The 17789-nt window shown below is 43.0% G+C and overlaps 1 protein-coding gene across 4 annotated transcripts in view; it reads right to left on the bottom strand.

The window, feature by feature from the left end:
- Positions 1-17789, bottom strand: part of ABTB2 (ankyrin repeat and BTB domain containing 2) — a 146030-nt gene that overhangs the window by 37899 nt on the left and 90342 nt on the right. For 3 of the 4 annotated variants that reach the window (XM_061343505.1, XM_061343506.1, XM_061343503.1), the window contains exons 2-3: positions 10879-11025; positions 8023-8233 (exon numbers count right to left, since the gene is read on the bottom strand). In XM_061343505.1, coding sequence (XP_061199489.1) covers positions 8023-8233; positions 10879-11025 — 358 coding nt within the window. Of the gene's footprint in view, positions 1-8022; positions 8234-10878; positions 11026-13057; positions 13207-15650; positions 15765-17789 lie in introns of those variants that run through there. The other variant, XM_061343504.1, reaches the window with a different exon arrangement.

Here is a 17789-nt window from a genome sequence, read left to right as displayed (position 1 = left end):
GAGCACTATGTAGGAGTCCCACTAGCACAGGTTCTGACTGTTAAAAAGTCAGCAATTCCTAAGTATTTCTGCTTTTTTTCTGGCTATATGTTACTGTAATATGTGCCGAGATGTCACCATAGAGAGCAGGAAGGTGAAAGCTGCCCACCACAAGTGTGATAAAGCTACTGACTCCTGTTAAATCACATCTTCTCAATTCTGAAATCTGGGGAAGCTATTCAATATATTGCAACTATTTAGTATGGACTCAGCAAATCCATAATCCTGCCTAAGGTCAGGAACAGCACTGTCAGTGAACAGTTAATTTTAGTCAATAGATACACACTGATTGTAGTTTCACTGGCCTCTGAAATAGGGTCACTCACTCCATCATCCTTCTGAATGAGTATCTCAAAATCACAACTAATTCTGACGGTAACTGGTTGAATCTGAAACAGGGAACAATACAGGGTAACAGATTCTCTCCTTAGTGTTGGTGGAGAAACTGACCTTAGCTGTTTATGTTCCTCTTATTCTTCTAATAAATCTACCAAACTCACCTTTCATCAATGGCAAATCGCTCTTTTTCCTTCTTTAAAACAGAGGAACACATTTTTATATCACTCTGAACAAGCAATTTCATGATAGCACAGTTCAATGTCAGGCTTCCTTCTGTTCCCCTATATTTATTAGATCAATATATTTGTATCAAAATAGTTGGCGAGACGGGAGTAAAATCAATGGGACTATTGCATGGGGATGGGACTAGAATGTGCTCACTGACACATCTTCCTGTAATCACACCATTGACTTCAGGGATACTCCATGTGGATTTAAATACATAAACATGAATATATGATTACAGCATTATACTCTCTCAAGAGTGACTGAATCAAGGTTTACTTTTATTATTCTTATATACCTAGTCTTGACTGTTAAGGCAGCTGTAGATGGACAGATATTAAGATCTCTCAGACAAGAGATCCCAGAACTTATTTTACTGCAGACATTTTCAAAGACATAGCTCATTGAACTAAGTGTATCAAGTTCTGTTCCTGATGGGGTATGGTAACAATAGGATATGGCTGTAAAACAGAAAAATTCAGACATAAATATATTAAATTTGAATTAGGAAAGGCTGGGCCACAGATAAATCTGAAAGACAGACAATGATGTAGCTATTGCACTTAATAAAATTCCATAAACCTGCAGTTAAAAAGAGTAGAGGGGGGAAAAAAGCCTCATGACAGATCAATGAGAGTCTGGAAACATCCATCTGGAGAAAAGATTTGTCCTGAAAAGCCTTAACCAGCTCTGAATGCAGTGATACTCGTCAGTGACGCTGAGGATGCAGCTCAAGCAAACACAGGGCTCAGCAGCAGGCTCTGCAGGTTATTCCTGATTTTCCTTTCTTTTCTGCCAGTTGGATGCCCATGTAAGACTTTATGGAGACAATTCACATGAATAACTGGGATGTTAGTCTTCTCTTTAATATGAATTTATATCATTGTATAAATTTGATCCATGTGACCAAATCACTCTTGTCTCAAGCAATGTTGGAATGAACATTAGCTGTGCCAGGGGAAGAAAGCAGGTAACCATGAGGGAAAGAGCTGAAGGCTCTAGTTATTTCTAATGATACACCTAAAGATCATCAGGGAAAAAGGTACTAGGATCAACGTAATGCTTTTTCAATATAGAAAACATGATGAGGAGACCATCTTCATCAGATGGTCACTGGGGATAAGATATAGCCAGAGGACAGGGGCTCTTTATTTGCATCAACCACTGCAAGGCTCTTGATATGGAAACTGTGCCAGAAGGCACTTGAAAAGTAGCACTGTAGGAAAGCAGATGCACAAACTACTTGGAGATTATTCTTCTCTTAATAGAAGTCAGTGATGTGCCTCTGATGTACCTGAAGACAGACTGCATTCTGCAAAGTATGAAAGATATAATAAGGTTGTAAGGCCACTGCTCTACTCAGTCTGGTTTAAACAAGAATGTTTGAATCTAAGGAGCACAACAGGCCAAAATGCAAACTTGATCACCACTCAATCAGGAGGTGCTCAGACAGGATTTTGACACTGTAACAGGAACTATTAATTTAGCTCCATCTCTGTTTTCCATTCTAGCCAGAGTAAGTTTGGATTATATGCCACAGGACATTAAACACCAAGTGTTCTAGCCAATGATGACTTAAATCAATACCTTAAATACTAGAAGAATACAGCATTGAGCAAACAGCACTCAAAAATAGCATGAAAGGGCTGCAGTCTTTTCTTCTGGCAGCATCAGATGCATTTTTTTGTCCTTTCCCAATAAATAATGTCTCAGAGCAGGCATTGCTGGAAATCCTCCACAGAGAGAAAACCCGAGCAGACAGCTCAGCTCCTTCCTCCTCCTGCCCAGCTACTGTGGCACAGGACAGCAGGCACTAGACCATTTCTCCTGCTTGACCCTACTCAAAAATAGAATCACAGTATGGTTTGGAAGGGACCTTAAAGCTCATCCAGTTCCAACCCCTGCCACTAGAGCAGGTTGCTCCAAGCCCCTGTGTCCAACCTGGCCTTGAACACTGCCAGGGATGGGGCAGCCACAGCTTCTCTGGGCACCCTGTGCCAGCGCCTCAGCACCCTCACAGGGAAGAGCTTCTGCCTAATATCTAATTCTTCCTAATAACCTAAATCTACCCTCTTTCAGTTTTAAGCCATTCCCCCTTGTCTTATCTCCACTTGCTCTTATAATTTCCTCTCCATCTTTCTTGTAGTCCTCCTTTATGTACTCTAAGGAAAAATATGGTTTGTAGGCTTATGCATGGGCCCTGGATCATGTGAGGTAACAGAAGGAATGGGAGGACTCCTGTTGGAAGTAGCAAACAATTTAGGTTGCTTTTGAACCTTGTAAATTAAAGCAGCCACCCAGCTGAAAGCAGGATGAGCAGGAGCCTTTCTGAAGGATTTCATGTGACAAGAGAAACAGGGTGAGCTCGGGTTTGATCTGCTGCTTTAGAGAAGCAGCAGATCTGAAGCCTTCTAGATGCCTGCACATGGAAAACAGAAGGAAGCTCTCTCTTTTCTTATGAGGTAGCCCTCTGTGTGACTGTAGTTGGCTTCTTGCAGTGCCCACAGCTTTTCCAGCTGAAGAGCTGTGAGTCTCCATCGAATTGGCAAGCTCCAAATTTTACTGTTGGCAGCTGACAAATCCTACATCAGCTCAGGAATTTCCCTGGTGTTTTACTGGATTTTCACTGGCAGAGTCAGATGGGTGCAGTCTGTGTGCTTCTGCTGATGTAAACTCTTTTATAGACTCACTGATATTTGGAATGAAAGAATGCCCCAGCAAACTCAGACAACATGTAAAACTTGGCACATGTGCAACACGGATAGCTCAAAAAGGTCTGGCATGGCCACATCCATGGGCACTGGTGGATAAGCCAAGAATTACTTTTAGAACATTCTACAGAACAACAGTATTAACAACAGGCAAACATGATGCATAACTGTTTAATAGGGTAGCTGGAAGAGGAGGAAGCTCAGCCTACCAAAGACACAATCATTTACACAGTGAAGCAGGATCCAACTTTTTGCCTGTTCTTAGGAATTAGATCATACTAACTTTCCTACAATAAATGCTGTATGCACATGATAATCACAATGAGATAGGATGAGGGCAATCAAAGATGTATATTCCTAGCTTTAAGACTGGACCACTCTCCTGACCAGGATAGACTAGTTCACCCAGCTGTAAAATAAGACTACAATACTGACCTCAATTTGTGCTGTACAGGGAGCAGACAAATACTCCCTGAGATAAGTATCACTGAGACCGCATTCTTGCCCTGACACACCGTTAAAAATAAGACAAAAGCTTTATATTCCACTTGGGAGAAAGTGAAGAAGGCAGAAAGAAACTTCATTTACCTTTGGATGGCCCTTCTCAAGTCACAGGATCCCAAACAATCCCAGCAAAAATGCTCTGCTGCTCTGGGACATGAGCTCACACTGCAGAACGCTCCCAAGCTCAGCCAGCCTGACATAAGCAGTGGGAAAGAGCCCAGAGCAGAAACAGAGCATGCCACATGCCTGCTCACTCTTCATGGTCCAAACCCACACTGTCTGATCTCTGACACAATACAGACTATGATCTCCTAGAAACTCACATATCTTATTGCCCAGAAGAGACACTTTTTTGCAGCAACAAAGGCAGATGTGCTCTGTGATGACACCAAAAGGCTCTGAGCCTTCAGGCCCTCAGGTGTATCGTTACTGCGGAAGGCAGCCTGGTCTCACCTCAGGGTCTAATTCCTTTGCCAAAATATTGCACAAGTGGCACTCTATTTGAAAAACACTTCCTCAGGTGGCCTATCTGACATCAAATAGCAGATGGTTTATTGTCCAGGCAGTAAATGAGGTCATTTTGGGGTTCCAAGTGGGTCATGGCTCGGTCATAGAGCAAGCAGCTGCATTCACTGTGAAATAAAAGTGTTTTGCTTAAGATACCTGAGTGCTTTCTCTGTCATTCTGCCTCCCCTCCTCCTACTGCTTCAATGCCTGGAGGTAAGTATCAGAACCAGATATAACCAGCTCACAAACTTCCCAGACCTTCAGTCTACTGGTATCCCACATCATTCACATGCTGAAGGCTAAAACAGAAAGCTCCTCTATCTGCCAAGTTCTGAAGACAACTACATCCACCCCATTCCTGCAGGACTCTAGTTTACCCACCACCTCAGTTCTCTGGTTGGCAACGTGTTTAGCATGAAGAAGGCACATAGCTTGTATGAGTTTAAACTGGCTTTATTCACTGGGGTGCCTTGCATATCCAACTGCAAGCATGTATGTTTTCATACCTTATACAGACTGCTGTAATGTTCAGATGCTCAGCCAGGTTTTGAAAAGCCCTTTATGGCATATGACACCCTCCAACAGGCTTCTTTAATTCTATGCTTGCCTTCATGTTGAAGTACAGTAAAAGCCTTCCAGACCTTACAGTGTTATAATTTTCATAGCACTCTGCAGTGTGACACACAGAAAGCTCACAGACAACAGAAAGCCAGGCAAGATGGATTGTAGGTTGTCAGGTCTCTAAATGAACAACTAAGGTTCCTTCCACTGAATCAATGCGGCCCACAGATCTTCCGAAGATCTGGTTTTACCAAGTCTGCATCTCTCTCAGCCATCCCTCTCTTTGCTAAACTTCAGATTAGCATTCACCACCAATAGATTTATACCGGAGCCCAGGAACTGAAGCACAAGCAACTGCAGAGCTGGTCAGGGTTACTGACAGAAAACAAACTGGGATTGCAGTGCACACAAGTATATTCCAGAAGAGAGAGCACAAACACACAAAAGAGCAATGCAGAGTTTGCAGCTGATTTAGCACAGCTTGGGAAAGAATAAAAGAACTGGGCTGCACAGCCTTGCCAAGTCACATTAGGTGAATCAGTGCCCTCATCTATCCTGCCACGAGTCTGGCATCTCATACGCAGCCTCAACCATCTTCCCTCTTAAACCAGGAAAGAGTAAACTATCTCTTGTATAAAGTGTTGCTAGGAGCATTTATCCCACTGGCTATGCTAAGTAACATGCAAGACACATACAAATACACCTTGGAGCAAATGAAATGAGGGTTGGATGTTCATTTGTAGTATACCGGGCACTATTAATTTCATTTCCAAGTTTCATAACCTTTTCAAAGCCAATTGTTTAACCTGATAGTCCTCAGGTTCTGTTTTTTCCCCACCTATTGTCAGTTTCTGCTTTATTTTAATATATCCTCTTTGATTTTCTTTTCAGCTAAGTACTGGTCAGAAAAAAAGGCAGAAATTTCCCTTACAACAGCTGTTATAGGATCTAATGTGGATTTTAAACCAGAATACAGTTGCAGCCTGCATTCCAAAAGAAGTCCGGTGAGCCATGTGAAAAGCATTGTTTGGGTGCAATTGGGGAGATAACTGCACTCCTGATTTAACTCCTTTATTATCCTCAGTGTACAAAACAAGTTGCAGCAGTAACATCATGATACTGAGAGCCTGAAAAGAGCACAACACAAAATAGAAAGCTTAATCTACATTTCTGATAGAAGCTGTTTAGCAGCTTCAGCTGTACAACTGTGGGAGCTGCTGGCACAACTTTGCTGAATCTGGCCTCATGAAAACCCAGGTTTTGCACAGTGTGCAAACATGAAACACAAAATAAACAACCTTGCACTTGGTAGGGCACGTGACTGAGATTAGTGAGCCCCCAAACCAGAGCTACCAATGGGCTCTGAGTTGTGCAGCTTCTTCCTATTCCTATTTTACTCTATTTCACTTAATTCCTCTTGGTTCTTCACACATCAGTTCCCACTCTCTGCTGCTTGAGTTCTGCTCACAGATAGTTCTTTTTGAAGGGATTCTGGGGTAGGATCAAATAGAAAGACAACCTTTTTACTTTATAAAACAGTTGAGCTCCCACCAGACAGAGATCTCAAAGAGTACAAACTACATTACAGTACAGAAAGATGGCTCAGCAACCAAGAGAATAAAATCAGGTGACCAGTGGAGGTACCTACAAAGACCCAGAGGGTGATAAGTTTATGTTTTAATCCTTATTGGAAGTTCCCCTTAACTTAAAGTAACTTATCAAGACTGAAATTATAGAGGCTGCCTTCCACCCAGTATGTTTTTCTTCACCCTGACAATTCAGAGCCTTAAAAGGACACAATTCAACCTACTATTATTCTCAAGGTCTTCTCACTCCTGAGTAGCCAGTCTCTGGCCATGAAGCCATCAGCCACAGTTCCAGCGGTGGTGAATACAGCTATAAGAAACCTTTAGGGCTGCTGAAATCAGCTGGAAGGCTTGGTGCAAGACAGTGCAGGCTGAGATCATCATTTAGATTTTACCATGATTTCATATCAATTTTAGAAGCTGGGGCTGAGTAAAGCCCCAGGTAGGAAGAAGAAACCATGTTGCTTACAAAGCTGCAGAGATGTTCTCCTTTCCCTGCTCACCTTTCCAACAAGAAGGGAATGTGGCCTCCCCGTCCAGCTTCAACACATCACTACGTTGTGAAACTTCCCAACCACAGCCTCCTTTTGGGAAGGGCCACGACAGAGCCTTGATACCCAGTATGCTAAAAGGCACCCCCAGAGTGTGCTAGCACAAATACTGGATAGAGTTAATAAGAAACCAGAATTTCCCATTTAAGGTAAGATTTCTGAAATTAATACAAAACTGGATATGCATTTCAAACTTTGGAAACCTAGCAAGTGTGGAGAGGCCTGGGTCTCCCTACAAGAATCAGCTATCAGTGCCTTTGAGCTGGGGAGCTGCCTGACCTGTCAAGGAACTCAACTTGTGGCCAGGGCTTCGAGGGCTCCTCCACTCTCTGCTGCCACTAGCCTGTCAGGCAGACTGCCAAGGAACTGGGCAGGAAGGAAATCAGGGAGGTTTCTAACAGAAAAAACATCCCTCTGGAAAATTTCTGACCACTCTAATAATGAGCCTATTTCAGAGTCAGTTATGGTGCTGGCAGAAGGCAGGGAGACCCACTGCATTTTCTGTTTAGTTACTGGCTTCCTATATAAATTTATTTCTATACCAGACACACAGCATCAGCTGAAGGAATCCTTAAGAAGGATGTTCATAAATCCCTTCAAACTTCCCCAAAGTGAACAACATTGCTTTTCCTGAGAATGATGACAATTGTTAATTGGTGCTATTGAGAAGGTAACATTTTCTTTGGTAAGGTCTTTACTGCTTTAGGCAACCACATGTACTTTTGGCAGCATTGCTAGACAAGCCTTGTTGGCAGCATACAGTATATGCCTCGCTCGGAAAGATTGCATGAAAAAACAGCTCACTTTCCAGTTCCAATTCCAAGGCTTCATAAACTTGGCAAGGCTGACAACATAATCTGGCCTGACTGCAGGAATAACTGATGCCTGATAGGTAGCATCCACAAAGCTGCCCAAGCTGCCCATGCACACAATAGCTACTCTACAAAAGGAGACCTTCTTAGCCTAACTCCTTGACTACTAACAGTTCAACCTACATACCGTTCGTTGTTCAGGGTCATTCTTGGAGGGTCCAGGTTGGGGTTCTCCATGGATTCCATTTGAGGACAACGTAGGAAGTAGTAGAGGGTGTGGAGAGCATCAGGGGACCAGGAGATGGGCTGCTGCTGCCGGGTTTGCCGAATGGGGCTCATGCCTGGGCGGATGGTGTTCAAACACTGCATGTGGTGCATTGCTCGTGATACCAAATCACCTGCGCAAAGAGAGAGAATGCAAAAGCATCTCTTGACTATTCACAGTTCTCTTAAGTACACTTTTTGAACCAAATAAAGTCTCTCTCAACTAAGAGAAATGGCTTTTGTGTGCTTTCCTCCACCAAGGCATAAGGTGTCCTCAAGCTGCTACTCTCCAGGTTGTTGTATGGGAAATTAAACTTTCTTTCAAATGACAAGTTATTAATTAGAAAACAGAATGAAACTTTTCTCAGTTACCATACATTCAGAACAACAGCTGCACTGTGGTTTTTCCATCCTGGTTTTCTCCTCTTTCCAACCACATATACCCAGTTTCTTGTCTGCCTGCTAAATTACTAATGTCTTTGCATAATGTCCACTGCCCAACCTGGAGTGTAGCTTGCACAAGGCAAAGCTAGTAGCACCAGTACAAATAGTCTCATTGCTGGCATCACCATTTTATATTGTGAGATTGTTCCCATGTCTTTCAACTGGGTTATGATGTTCCAGCCTCCTACCCATGAACTTATGACTAGTTAATGATGTTATATTCAGTATAGAAATCTCTTCTTTTAAGGGGTCTGCTTCTCTCACTCTCTAGGTGTGGGTTCCTCCAGAACAACAAGACCTGACTCTCTTCTTAAGAAGCCATTCTTCATCCTGATCACTGTCACAACCTGTGCCAGAAATCTACCCCTGAGACCTGTAAAGAAGCTTGATCCAAGAGCTTTCTGGGCTGCTCAGTCCTCTTGGATCTCTGAACTTGAGCCAGTGTGTCAGAGGACTGGTGGACCTGAGGAGGCCTGGAAGAAGGGGACCTGTATTACACAGTTTCTACTCAGAAAGGATTTTAAGGCTGCAGATTGTTTAAAAGTTCACAGAGCAATGTCCCCAAGACAGCAGCTATGCAGTCACATAAAACTGCTCTTTGTGCAAGAAGCTTGCCTTGGGCACACCCCGTTTACTCTCCTTTTATTGTGGTGCATTACAACCTCTCAGGAGCTTTGCAATAAAGGCTTCAGACATTAAATCTTTGAGTAGTGTGACTACCATACCAGTGAGCTGAACGATTCCTATGGATTACTATACATAGCCAGGATCTATTTTTGTCTTGGGAGAATCCTCTGTTGCTTTATATTTTACAGTCCCCTAAAACTCTCACAGGAAACGTTACTCTATTGTGTCCTACAGTTACAATACTGGGAAAGGATGGAACTGAAATAGTTGTCCCACCACAAAGGTGGTTCCTGAGAGAGTGCCCTGAACGTAGCCACATATGAACTAGTCACACCTCCCTCTGAAATACTTAGGAGGCTATTATTTGTTCATTTATATATAACAGCAAGACACTGAATTTACCAATGAACCTCTGGCTGAACCCATGGGGTTCTAGTGTTACACCAGTTCGGGAGAGCGCCCCAAAAAAACTAACGCATGTCTAAACATGATAATGCTATTAGTGGTTCTGATCAATGGAGCATTAAAAAGCTCAGTTTGCAGTGTAAAGCTGTGCCACTCATTTGTGGTGGAATACATTTTGTTTAAGGACCCACTTCAAAATGGAAAAGCCTCCTAACATCTCTGCCTTTCCACTTCAGTAGCTCCTGATTCTCCAGGATCTAAATGTTTTACAGGGATAGCGTTGGTACTAACACAGGGTCTGCGCAGTTATAGCCAAAACGCATCTGGAATTCAAATCTTCAGCACAGAAAAATGTTCCTTCTCCTTTGCACACTCACTCTCTTGATTTTTCTGGCAATGTGCAGCAATGTTTAAGGAAAAAAAAAAAAAGAAAAAGTAGGCAACTGTATCAGGAGATCTATTCACTAGATGTAATGACCAAGTTGGCCAAAGCAGGGATGAGGGAAGAGAGAGAGGAAGCTGTATTCAATCTTAGGCCCATGCTACAAATGTTCTCTTGTGTTCCAGGATAAATAGAGGTGTATTAAAGGAATTTGAAAACCTCAAATTAAGGCAGGTTGCAAAATAAATGGTGAAACCCACAAACTGGCCCTGACATTCATTAGCATTCAGATGGTGGAGACTAAGAAAGTGATGCCAGCAAAAATGTTGCAAGGGAAAAGTAGAGCGGGAAAACACAAATCATTTTTGTTTACTTTAAAAGGGCTTTGTGAGTAGTCTAGGAATGGAACATTTCATTTGGTTAGCATTAAAAGTTTTGAACAAGTTTTTGCTACTAAAGTGCTCTCAGATTTATTTTTTTTCTTCCTCTTTTTGTCTTTTAAGTAAACTGAAAGCTTTTTCCTTGAATATCCTGCACCCTTGACATCTCCACTGCACAAACACCAACAAAGAGAAGCCTCTTCACCAGCTGAGGGAGGTGCCACTGCTCTGTTCCTCAAATGTACAAAAAAGCCTCCAGAGGCATCTAGGCAAAAGCATCCATCTTCTGTTGGCACTAACTACCAAAAGGCTAGAGAAGCCACGTCTCATATATCTCCAAGGTGATTAAATATGAAGCAGTCTAATGAAAGAACCTGATTTTCATAAACAGCACCACAAGGCAATTAAATCTTACACAACGTTAGCCAAGTACTGCTCACACTGTCAACAATGGCAACACTCCCAATGACCTCAACAGTGGAGGGACTGGCTCTCCTGCTTCACAGAAAGCAAGCCAGGTTTGATTACAGCCCAAACTTACTCAGTTCAGAGATGCTTCCAACGCAAGTTGCCAACAGAGACTGCTCTAAAGTTCGGAGTTCCAGCTGGGCATAAGCATCAGCCCTTCCATCGTTGCACCCAGAGCCATCGTTGTATGGGCTGAAGTAGGCAGGTAGAGACAGCACACCTGGGGATGAGAACAAACACAGTCCCATTACAAGTGACGTTCCAGGAAAGGAAAAGCAAGTCTCTCTAGCAGTAGGGAACTTGGATATGTTTTGCACCTTTCTTGGGAGACTCAAGGCCTTTTGAAGAGTTCAAATAAAATCAAACAGTGCTGTAAATACCATTGGAATGGCTGAAGCAGCGAAACTAGGCTCTAGGGGGTAAAGCTGGGTGTTTCTACAGCCTTTAAAAACTAGAAACAAATTGCAGTTGAGATAAAACTACATGAAAAGCTTTAGTGAAGCCTCTCCTACTGTTTACACAACAACTCAGCTGTGCACACACAGCTTGCTTTGGAGCAGCTATATGCAGATTGTTAGATAGAAGGGCCTGATTTTTCGAAGATCACCTGGAGCCCACTGAAGTAAATTGTAACTGCAATCTCTGCAACTCTGCAAACAAACCCATGGGCTATGCCAGCTCTTTGAACCTCTGTGCAGTTTCAAATGTGCAGACTGTGGTTTCTATATGGGGGAACCTTTGGATATGCTAAACTACACCCACGAGTTTTGAGGTTGACTGCATTTTCATCGCTATAAATGACCCCTCAATATGAGAGAGAGATTAGAAAGATAATTAGATTGCACACACACATTTACCGCACACACACTCCTCCTATTTTATCTTCTTAGTGCAACCAGCAGGTTGAAGGAGGTGATTCTCCCCCTCTGCTCTGCTCTCACAAGACCCCACTTGAAGTACTGTATACAGTTCTGGGGTCCCCAACAAAAGAAGGACATGGAGCTGTTGGAACAAGTACAGAGGAGGCCACGAGGATGATCAGGGGCTGGAGCACCTCCTGTATGGAGACAGGCTGAGAAAGTTGGGGCTGTTCAACCTGGAGAAGAGAAGGCTGCGTGGAGACCTCAGAGCAGCCTTCCGGTATCTGAAGGGGACATGCAAGGATGCCAGAAGGAGACTCTTCATCAGGGACTGTAGTGAAAGAACAAGAGGTGATGGGTTTAAACTGAAACAGGGGAGATTTAGATTAGATATAAAGAAGGAATTCTTCACTGTGAAAGTGGTGAGACACTGGAACAGGTTGCCAAAAGAAAGGGTAAATGCTCCATCCCTGGCAGTGTTCAAGGCCAGGTTGGATGGGACTTGGAACAACCTGGTCTAGTGGAAGGTGTCCTTGGCTGTGGCAGGAAGCTGGAACTGAATGAGCTTTAAATTCCTTTCCAACTCAAAACATTCTATGATTCCATGATTCTTGCACACATGAGCATTAATGCCCAGTAACTGAACAGAACGATGGATTAACAGTTTTGTGTAGTTGTTATTGGGACCTCATCTTACTCTGTGCATATCCCTACAATTCATTTGCATTGTTGGCAAATTAGAGATTGCTCTGTGTGGCACAGAGGGAAGGCTGGGAATGTGACCCTTAGAGCTGACATGAGGTGAGGAGCATGGATACGTGACTGGGACTGGGTTGTGAGAGTGGATCTGAGTCCTCCAGTGGTACCCTGGGGTGGATCTGATGAACCACAGCATGACACTGCATCTATGCGTCAGGTGGACTCCAAAAAGCTGCCCGCAGCCGCCTGAGCCAGTGTTCTGTACCCTTGTTGCTACCAGATTTGCAGTTGTGTTCAGTTTCTACCATGTTTTTAATTATGGGATCTATCTTGCAATTCCAGTAGCACATCCTGGCCCAAATTTTATATGATTTCAGACAAAGACACTTACAGCGACAACTCCCTGCGCTCTTCCCCTGCTGCATCCTGTAGGGTTGATTTATCCATGTGCAGCCATACCAATATACTTCAGCTTAGACCTGCATTTCCTTCCCACCCTCACCTTCTGACCCTGTCTCAGTCTCAGATGTGGACATACTTCACTCCTACTGCAGTGACCTCCTATCACATAGGTGCTGTGTATTCGTGTCAAACAAACCCCTGCCAGATGAATGGCAGCGCATTGTGCAAGACCTTTGTTTCTTTGTCTTGGGGTCTGCTTTTGATATTTTATGCTGAATTGATCTCTCCTACCCTTTTCACATCCTCCTTCCATCCTGTTTGGTAGTAAAGCTGCATCAAAAACTTCCTGGATATTTTGAGAATGGAATAATTTATCCTATTGTGCTTCTTCACTGTACATCACTGTTAATGGAGAAAACCCTGCCAATGCCCCCTGTAACCTGAATAATGAGGAAGTGGAAAATTTAAGAGCTAACAGAAGCGATGCATGCAAACGAGAAGAGCTCACTTTAAATACACTGTAGCCTCCTATGCAGAGGCTAAGCCACTTCCTTTTCCATGTTACAGCTATGAAAGGATGTTTTAAAGACATATGGATTGAATTTATGGCAGAGGGAGAATGAAAATAAACCGATTTGTCAAAAGGTTCAAATAGAGGCATATAATTCTACAGAGGCGAAAACAGAAACTGGCAGTTACATTACTAAGGCAGGCAGAAGGGAAAAAAAAGGGGGCACATTTTCTGTGCCAGCCAGTTGCAGTTGGTTCTGTTTTCTAACACGGAATTAAAGATTTGTGGAATGATTTCAGTTGGCTCACAAATGAAACAGCATTTTCTCAGTTTTGCAGTATAACAGTTTGCCAGGGTAAGAGGAAAGAGGGATGATTTATTTACTTTGGGAAAAACTATTCATATAAGATAGTAATGGGCAAGATTTATGTTCTCGTGTGCCGTAGTAGGGCTTAGGAATATCCTCTATGTACGAGAGAGAAATAAGGAAGTTACTGAGACTCTGGCCACGTGCCAAAGCCCTATGATTCCACTGGGGAATTTCCCTGGGATCGGAGCAGGGTATGAATCAGGGCCTCATTACACTACATTTCACAGAGTCTCCCCACGTCTGGCAGGTCCCGATAGGTATGCGCAGGCCTGGGAATGAGAAAACACACCTCTCAACACTGCTTTGGAGACAGAGAGAGAACAGCGACTGAATGGGCAGCAAAGGAGAAGCGTATCCTGCATTAATCAGGATTTCCTCTCTGACACTTTTCCATTAAGCGTGCAGAGTTGGAAAAGCATCTATAGAATAACAGAATCATGGAATGGTTTGGGGTGGAAGGGACCTGAATGCTCATCCAGTTCCAACCCCTGCCACGGGCAGGGACACCTTCCACTAGAGCAGCTTGCTCCAAGCCCTGTCCAACCTGGCCTTGAGCACTGCCAGGGATGGGGCAGCCACAGCTTCTCTGGGCACCCTGTGCCAGCGCCTCAGCACCCTAACAGGGAAGAGCTTCTTCCTTAGATCCAACCTAAATCTCCCCTGTTCAAGTTCAAAAGTCCCCCTTGTTTAAGTCAGTGGTATAAACTACATGGGCACAATTTCCATTTCTCTCTGGCATTCACACTTCTGTACAACACTAGTTTTAACCACAGCTGGCTAAATAAGCAACACTGTAACTGAAATAAATCAGTTCATATCAAAACACTCTCTGTTTGAAATCACATTAAAACTGCCCCTTTATTTTCTGATGTCCAAGAATGCATTTTCCCCACAAAACAACAATGTGAACCCAGCACATAATTACCATGCAGGAACAAAGCACTCAGGCGTACACAGCACTGTTCCTACAGTGTTTTCTCTGATGTGGGCTATGTAGGGTTTCCTACACATCCCTGGCTGTATCCTGGCGTTCTGGTCATGATTTCTGTTTTAATTAACCAAGATTTTAAGTATGGGATCCACACCTAAGTTAGTGAGAGTCTATTCATTTGAGTATGATTTACATCAAACCTCAAGAGGACCAAGAGCTAAGAAGTCAACTCTCTAGAATGGCATGAGGCAACACCTTGTAGCAGTCCACTTGAAAGCACGTTTGTAGCTCTGTGATTGAGGAATGGCTGGCTAACACTTTGCTCCTAATATTTCCACAGCCTTTGAAACAGCAGCTGGAAATAAAGGCATATTTATTCTACTTCAAGTTAAATACAAAACCTGTTCATGGGCACTTGCTGCCAAGGATTTAAAAGGCAGTCACGACTGGGTGAAATTCCAGTTAAGCAGTTGCTTAAACTCAAATGATTCTGATTTTGAAATTGTTGTCTGTAACCTGATGCTTTTTAACGGCAACTGAAAATGTTTCCACAGTCTGAAGCAGGTCCAGGGAAAAGTGTTCACACTCTTGGACATCTTTCTGCTTTAAGAGATGCAGCGGCTGTGCTAAGAGCTTTGGCTACAACATGTTTGCTCCCATAAGCAGGGCTGTGCAGAACTCTTGCGTGGTGTCCCTGAGCTGGGCAATCCTGAAGCAAGACAACTTCTGTAAGGAATTCTGGGTCCATCTCTGAATGTCCCTTGATAATCCAGAGGATGGAATCAAGTTCTGCTCTTTTGATGTCCAGATACAAGACGATGACTTTTCCCTTAAGTTAATTTTAAGATATGAATGTTTAAAGCCCTTATTTCAAATGAGTTTTAAAGTACACATTATTGTCACGCTTCATGCTGGTTGCATGTTACGCTCATGGAAAAGGACTGGACTTCATTTGTACCCTGCTATAATGATTTTCTCTGTGCTTTCTGTACTTTAATCTAAATCCTTGATGTTAGGAGACAACTTCCTAGTGATTAACTCATCAACCATTTGATGACTTTTAAACACTTACACGATGTCTGGAGGTTAAGATGAGGCCATTCACACGTGGCAAAGGGCCAAGGAGACTTGTCTGGAAAGCACTTGAATTCTGCTGTCTGGGATTCCTCATGGAAATCACCCAGGGTGCTAATTCCCCTATTTCAGAAAGGCAGTGGCTGGGCTCATAACAGGTTAGGCAAAGAATCAGGAATAAAATTAGGACAGGGTATACACTGTGAATTACTAACACAGAAAAAGTGCCTTGTTTATTCCTTTAAATGAACCTAGTAAAGTCTATGAGACAATACAGTTGATTTCTCCCTTTGGCCAGAATAAACACACGTTCTCTGGGCAAGGATTCTCTCTATGTATTGTGTATGTATCACACCTAAACAGCAGCAATCGGTACTGAACACTCCCATAATACAACCTAGAATAACAGGAAACAAGTGTCTGTTTGGCAAAAACCAAGCAGAAACAAAAGCCCTTAGAAAATTCAGGATTGTATTTATACGTTTCTAAAAGCTCCTAACACTGCAAGAAGGCATTTATGTGAAATCAGAACGGCTGTGAATATGCTGGAAAAATGGATTAGGAAACCAAGTAAGAAAAAATGGTCTCCAGCATGAGCGTACTTTTGCACTGTTTGGCTTCTGATAAATTCCATGAGAAACATTCTGCTAGGTGAGAATGACAGCTGATCCCAGTGAGCTAAGCTGTGATTTGGAAGGCCAGAAACTGGAAGGCGAAAGGTGATGACCTGACCGTATTGAAGCAAACAGCCAAATCCCACCACTTTCATTGGACCTGCTTAAAAACCTCATCCAACTGCAATTGCAGTTCCCACACTGGAATTTGGCTGTGACATCAGGATGGCTGTCACCTTGCACAAAGTCCTCTAATTCTTCATGGCAAGGAGCATTCAAGGCTCTCCTTGTTCTCTGTTTCCCATTCTACCAAGCAACACAATGCCATGAAGTTCCCTCTTGCCAATCAATTCAGAGGACCTAGAATTAATGCCAGTTCCTGGATTGCTGTTTTCTTCTTGTTGACCTGGAAAGCTCAACCCTCCTTTACTTTATGAAATGAGAGGGGATCGTTCTGACAGAATATAAACAAACCCTCCCACCTCTCTCAAAATCAGGCAACCAAAGTGTTCCTGATAGGACTCACGCAAATCTAAACACATCAGGCTCTATAATCAACTGCAGTCATGCTATAGATTGTGAGAAAGACTTGGGATCAGGAAACAATGCATATAATTGCTAACATATAGGAAAATAATGTGGCTTCTGCTATAAAGCAGGCAGGCATCCCTGTCAGTTTGTCTCTGTCAGCAGTAAGAAAAATCAAACACAGTTGCTTGTATCTGCATCCACATTAAACAGTAATTCTGTAATTGAAAACAGGAGGGAAAGCAGAAGCAGAAGGAGCTTCAAGCAGAGAGAGATCATCTTTAAATCTTCTGCAAGTGCTCAGCTGGATCTATCCACTGATAAGTGCTGTAATCGGGCATTGCTGGACAGACCTGATTCACACAGCCCTCACATGGGCCTCCGTCTTGGTGTAATTGCTCATAGAGACAATGTCACCTTCAAATTAACAACATGAAGCTTGCATGGACTGCAGGAATGTTATCAGAGGTGTGTTGGCTGAAAGCATGGAGTCAGGTCCTTCCTGTAGCTCAGCTCATTGTCAACAGGCATTGCTTCACTGAAGTATCAAAATACCTCAAAATAGAGATGAAGCACTCTTAAAATCTACTACCCTTTTTCTGGGGTGCAGGTCACTGCAGCTCCTTGGGGTCCAGAAGCAGTCTAAGCTGTGGAGCTCATTGCTTCTACAACACCACACAAGGTGTTGTTGCCCTTCCATGAGCAGTGCCACAGGAAGAGCAAAAGCCTACTGACAGTCACTAGAAATACTTAAATGCCTCCTTACTCCTAGGTAATTAACTGTGCCCTATCATCATCCCACACTTGGAGATGTTTAATACACTTTGCCTCACTTCTGCTATCAAAATGGAGGAATTGGGCTGGAAGTTGAAGGGGAGGAGGTAGGAAGTATCTATAAGGAATATTATACTTCAATCCAGTAGTGATATACAGGATTGCAAATGACTATAAATGTAGGAGAAAGGCCTTGGTTTAGTACTGAGTTAGTATTTACT

Source organism: Neopsephotus bourkii, unplaced genomic scaffold, assembly GCF_033783945.1.
Source record: "Neopsephotus bourkii isolate Nb327-2 ecotype Australia unplaced genomic scaffold, CSIRO-AGI_Nbou_v1 NB_1825, whole genome shotgun sequence".
Classification (NCBI taxonomy): Eukaryota; Metazoa; Chordata; class Aves; order Psittaciformes; family Psittacidae; genus Neopsephotus; species Neopsephotus bourkii.
The sequence above is the reverse complement of the archived record's forward strand: the minus strand, read 5'-3'. Positions and strand labels throughout refer to the sequence as shown.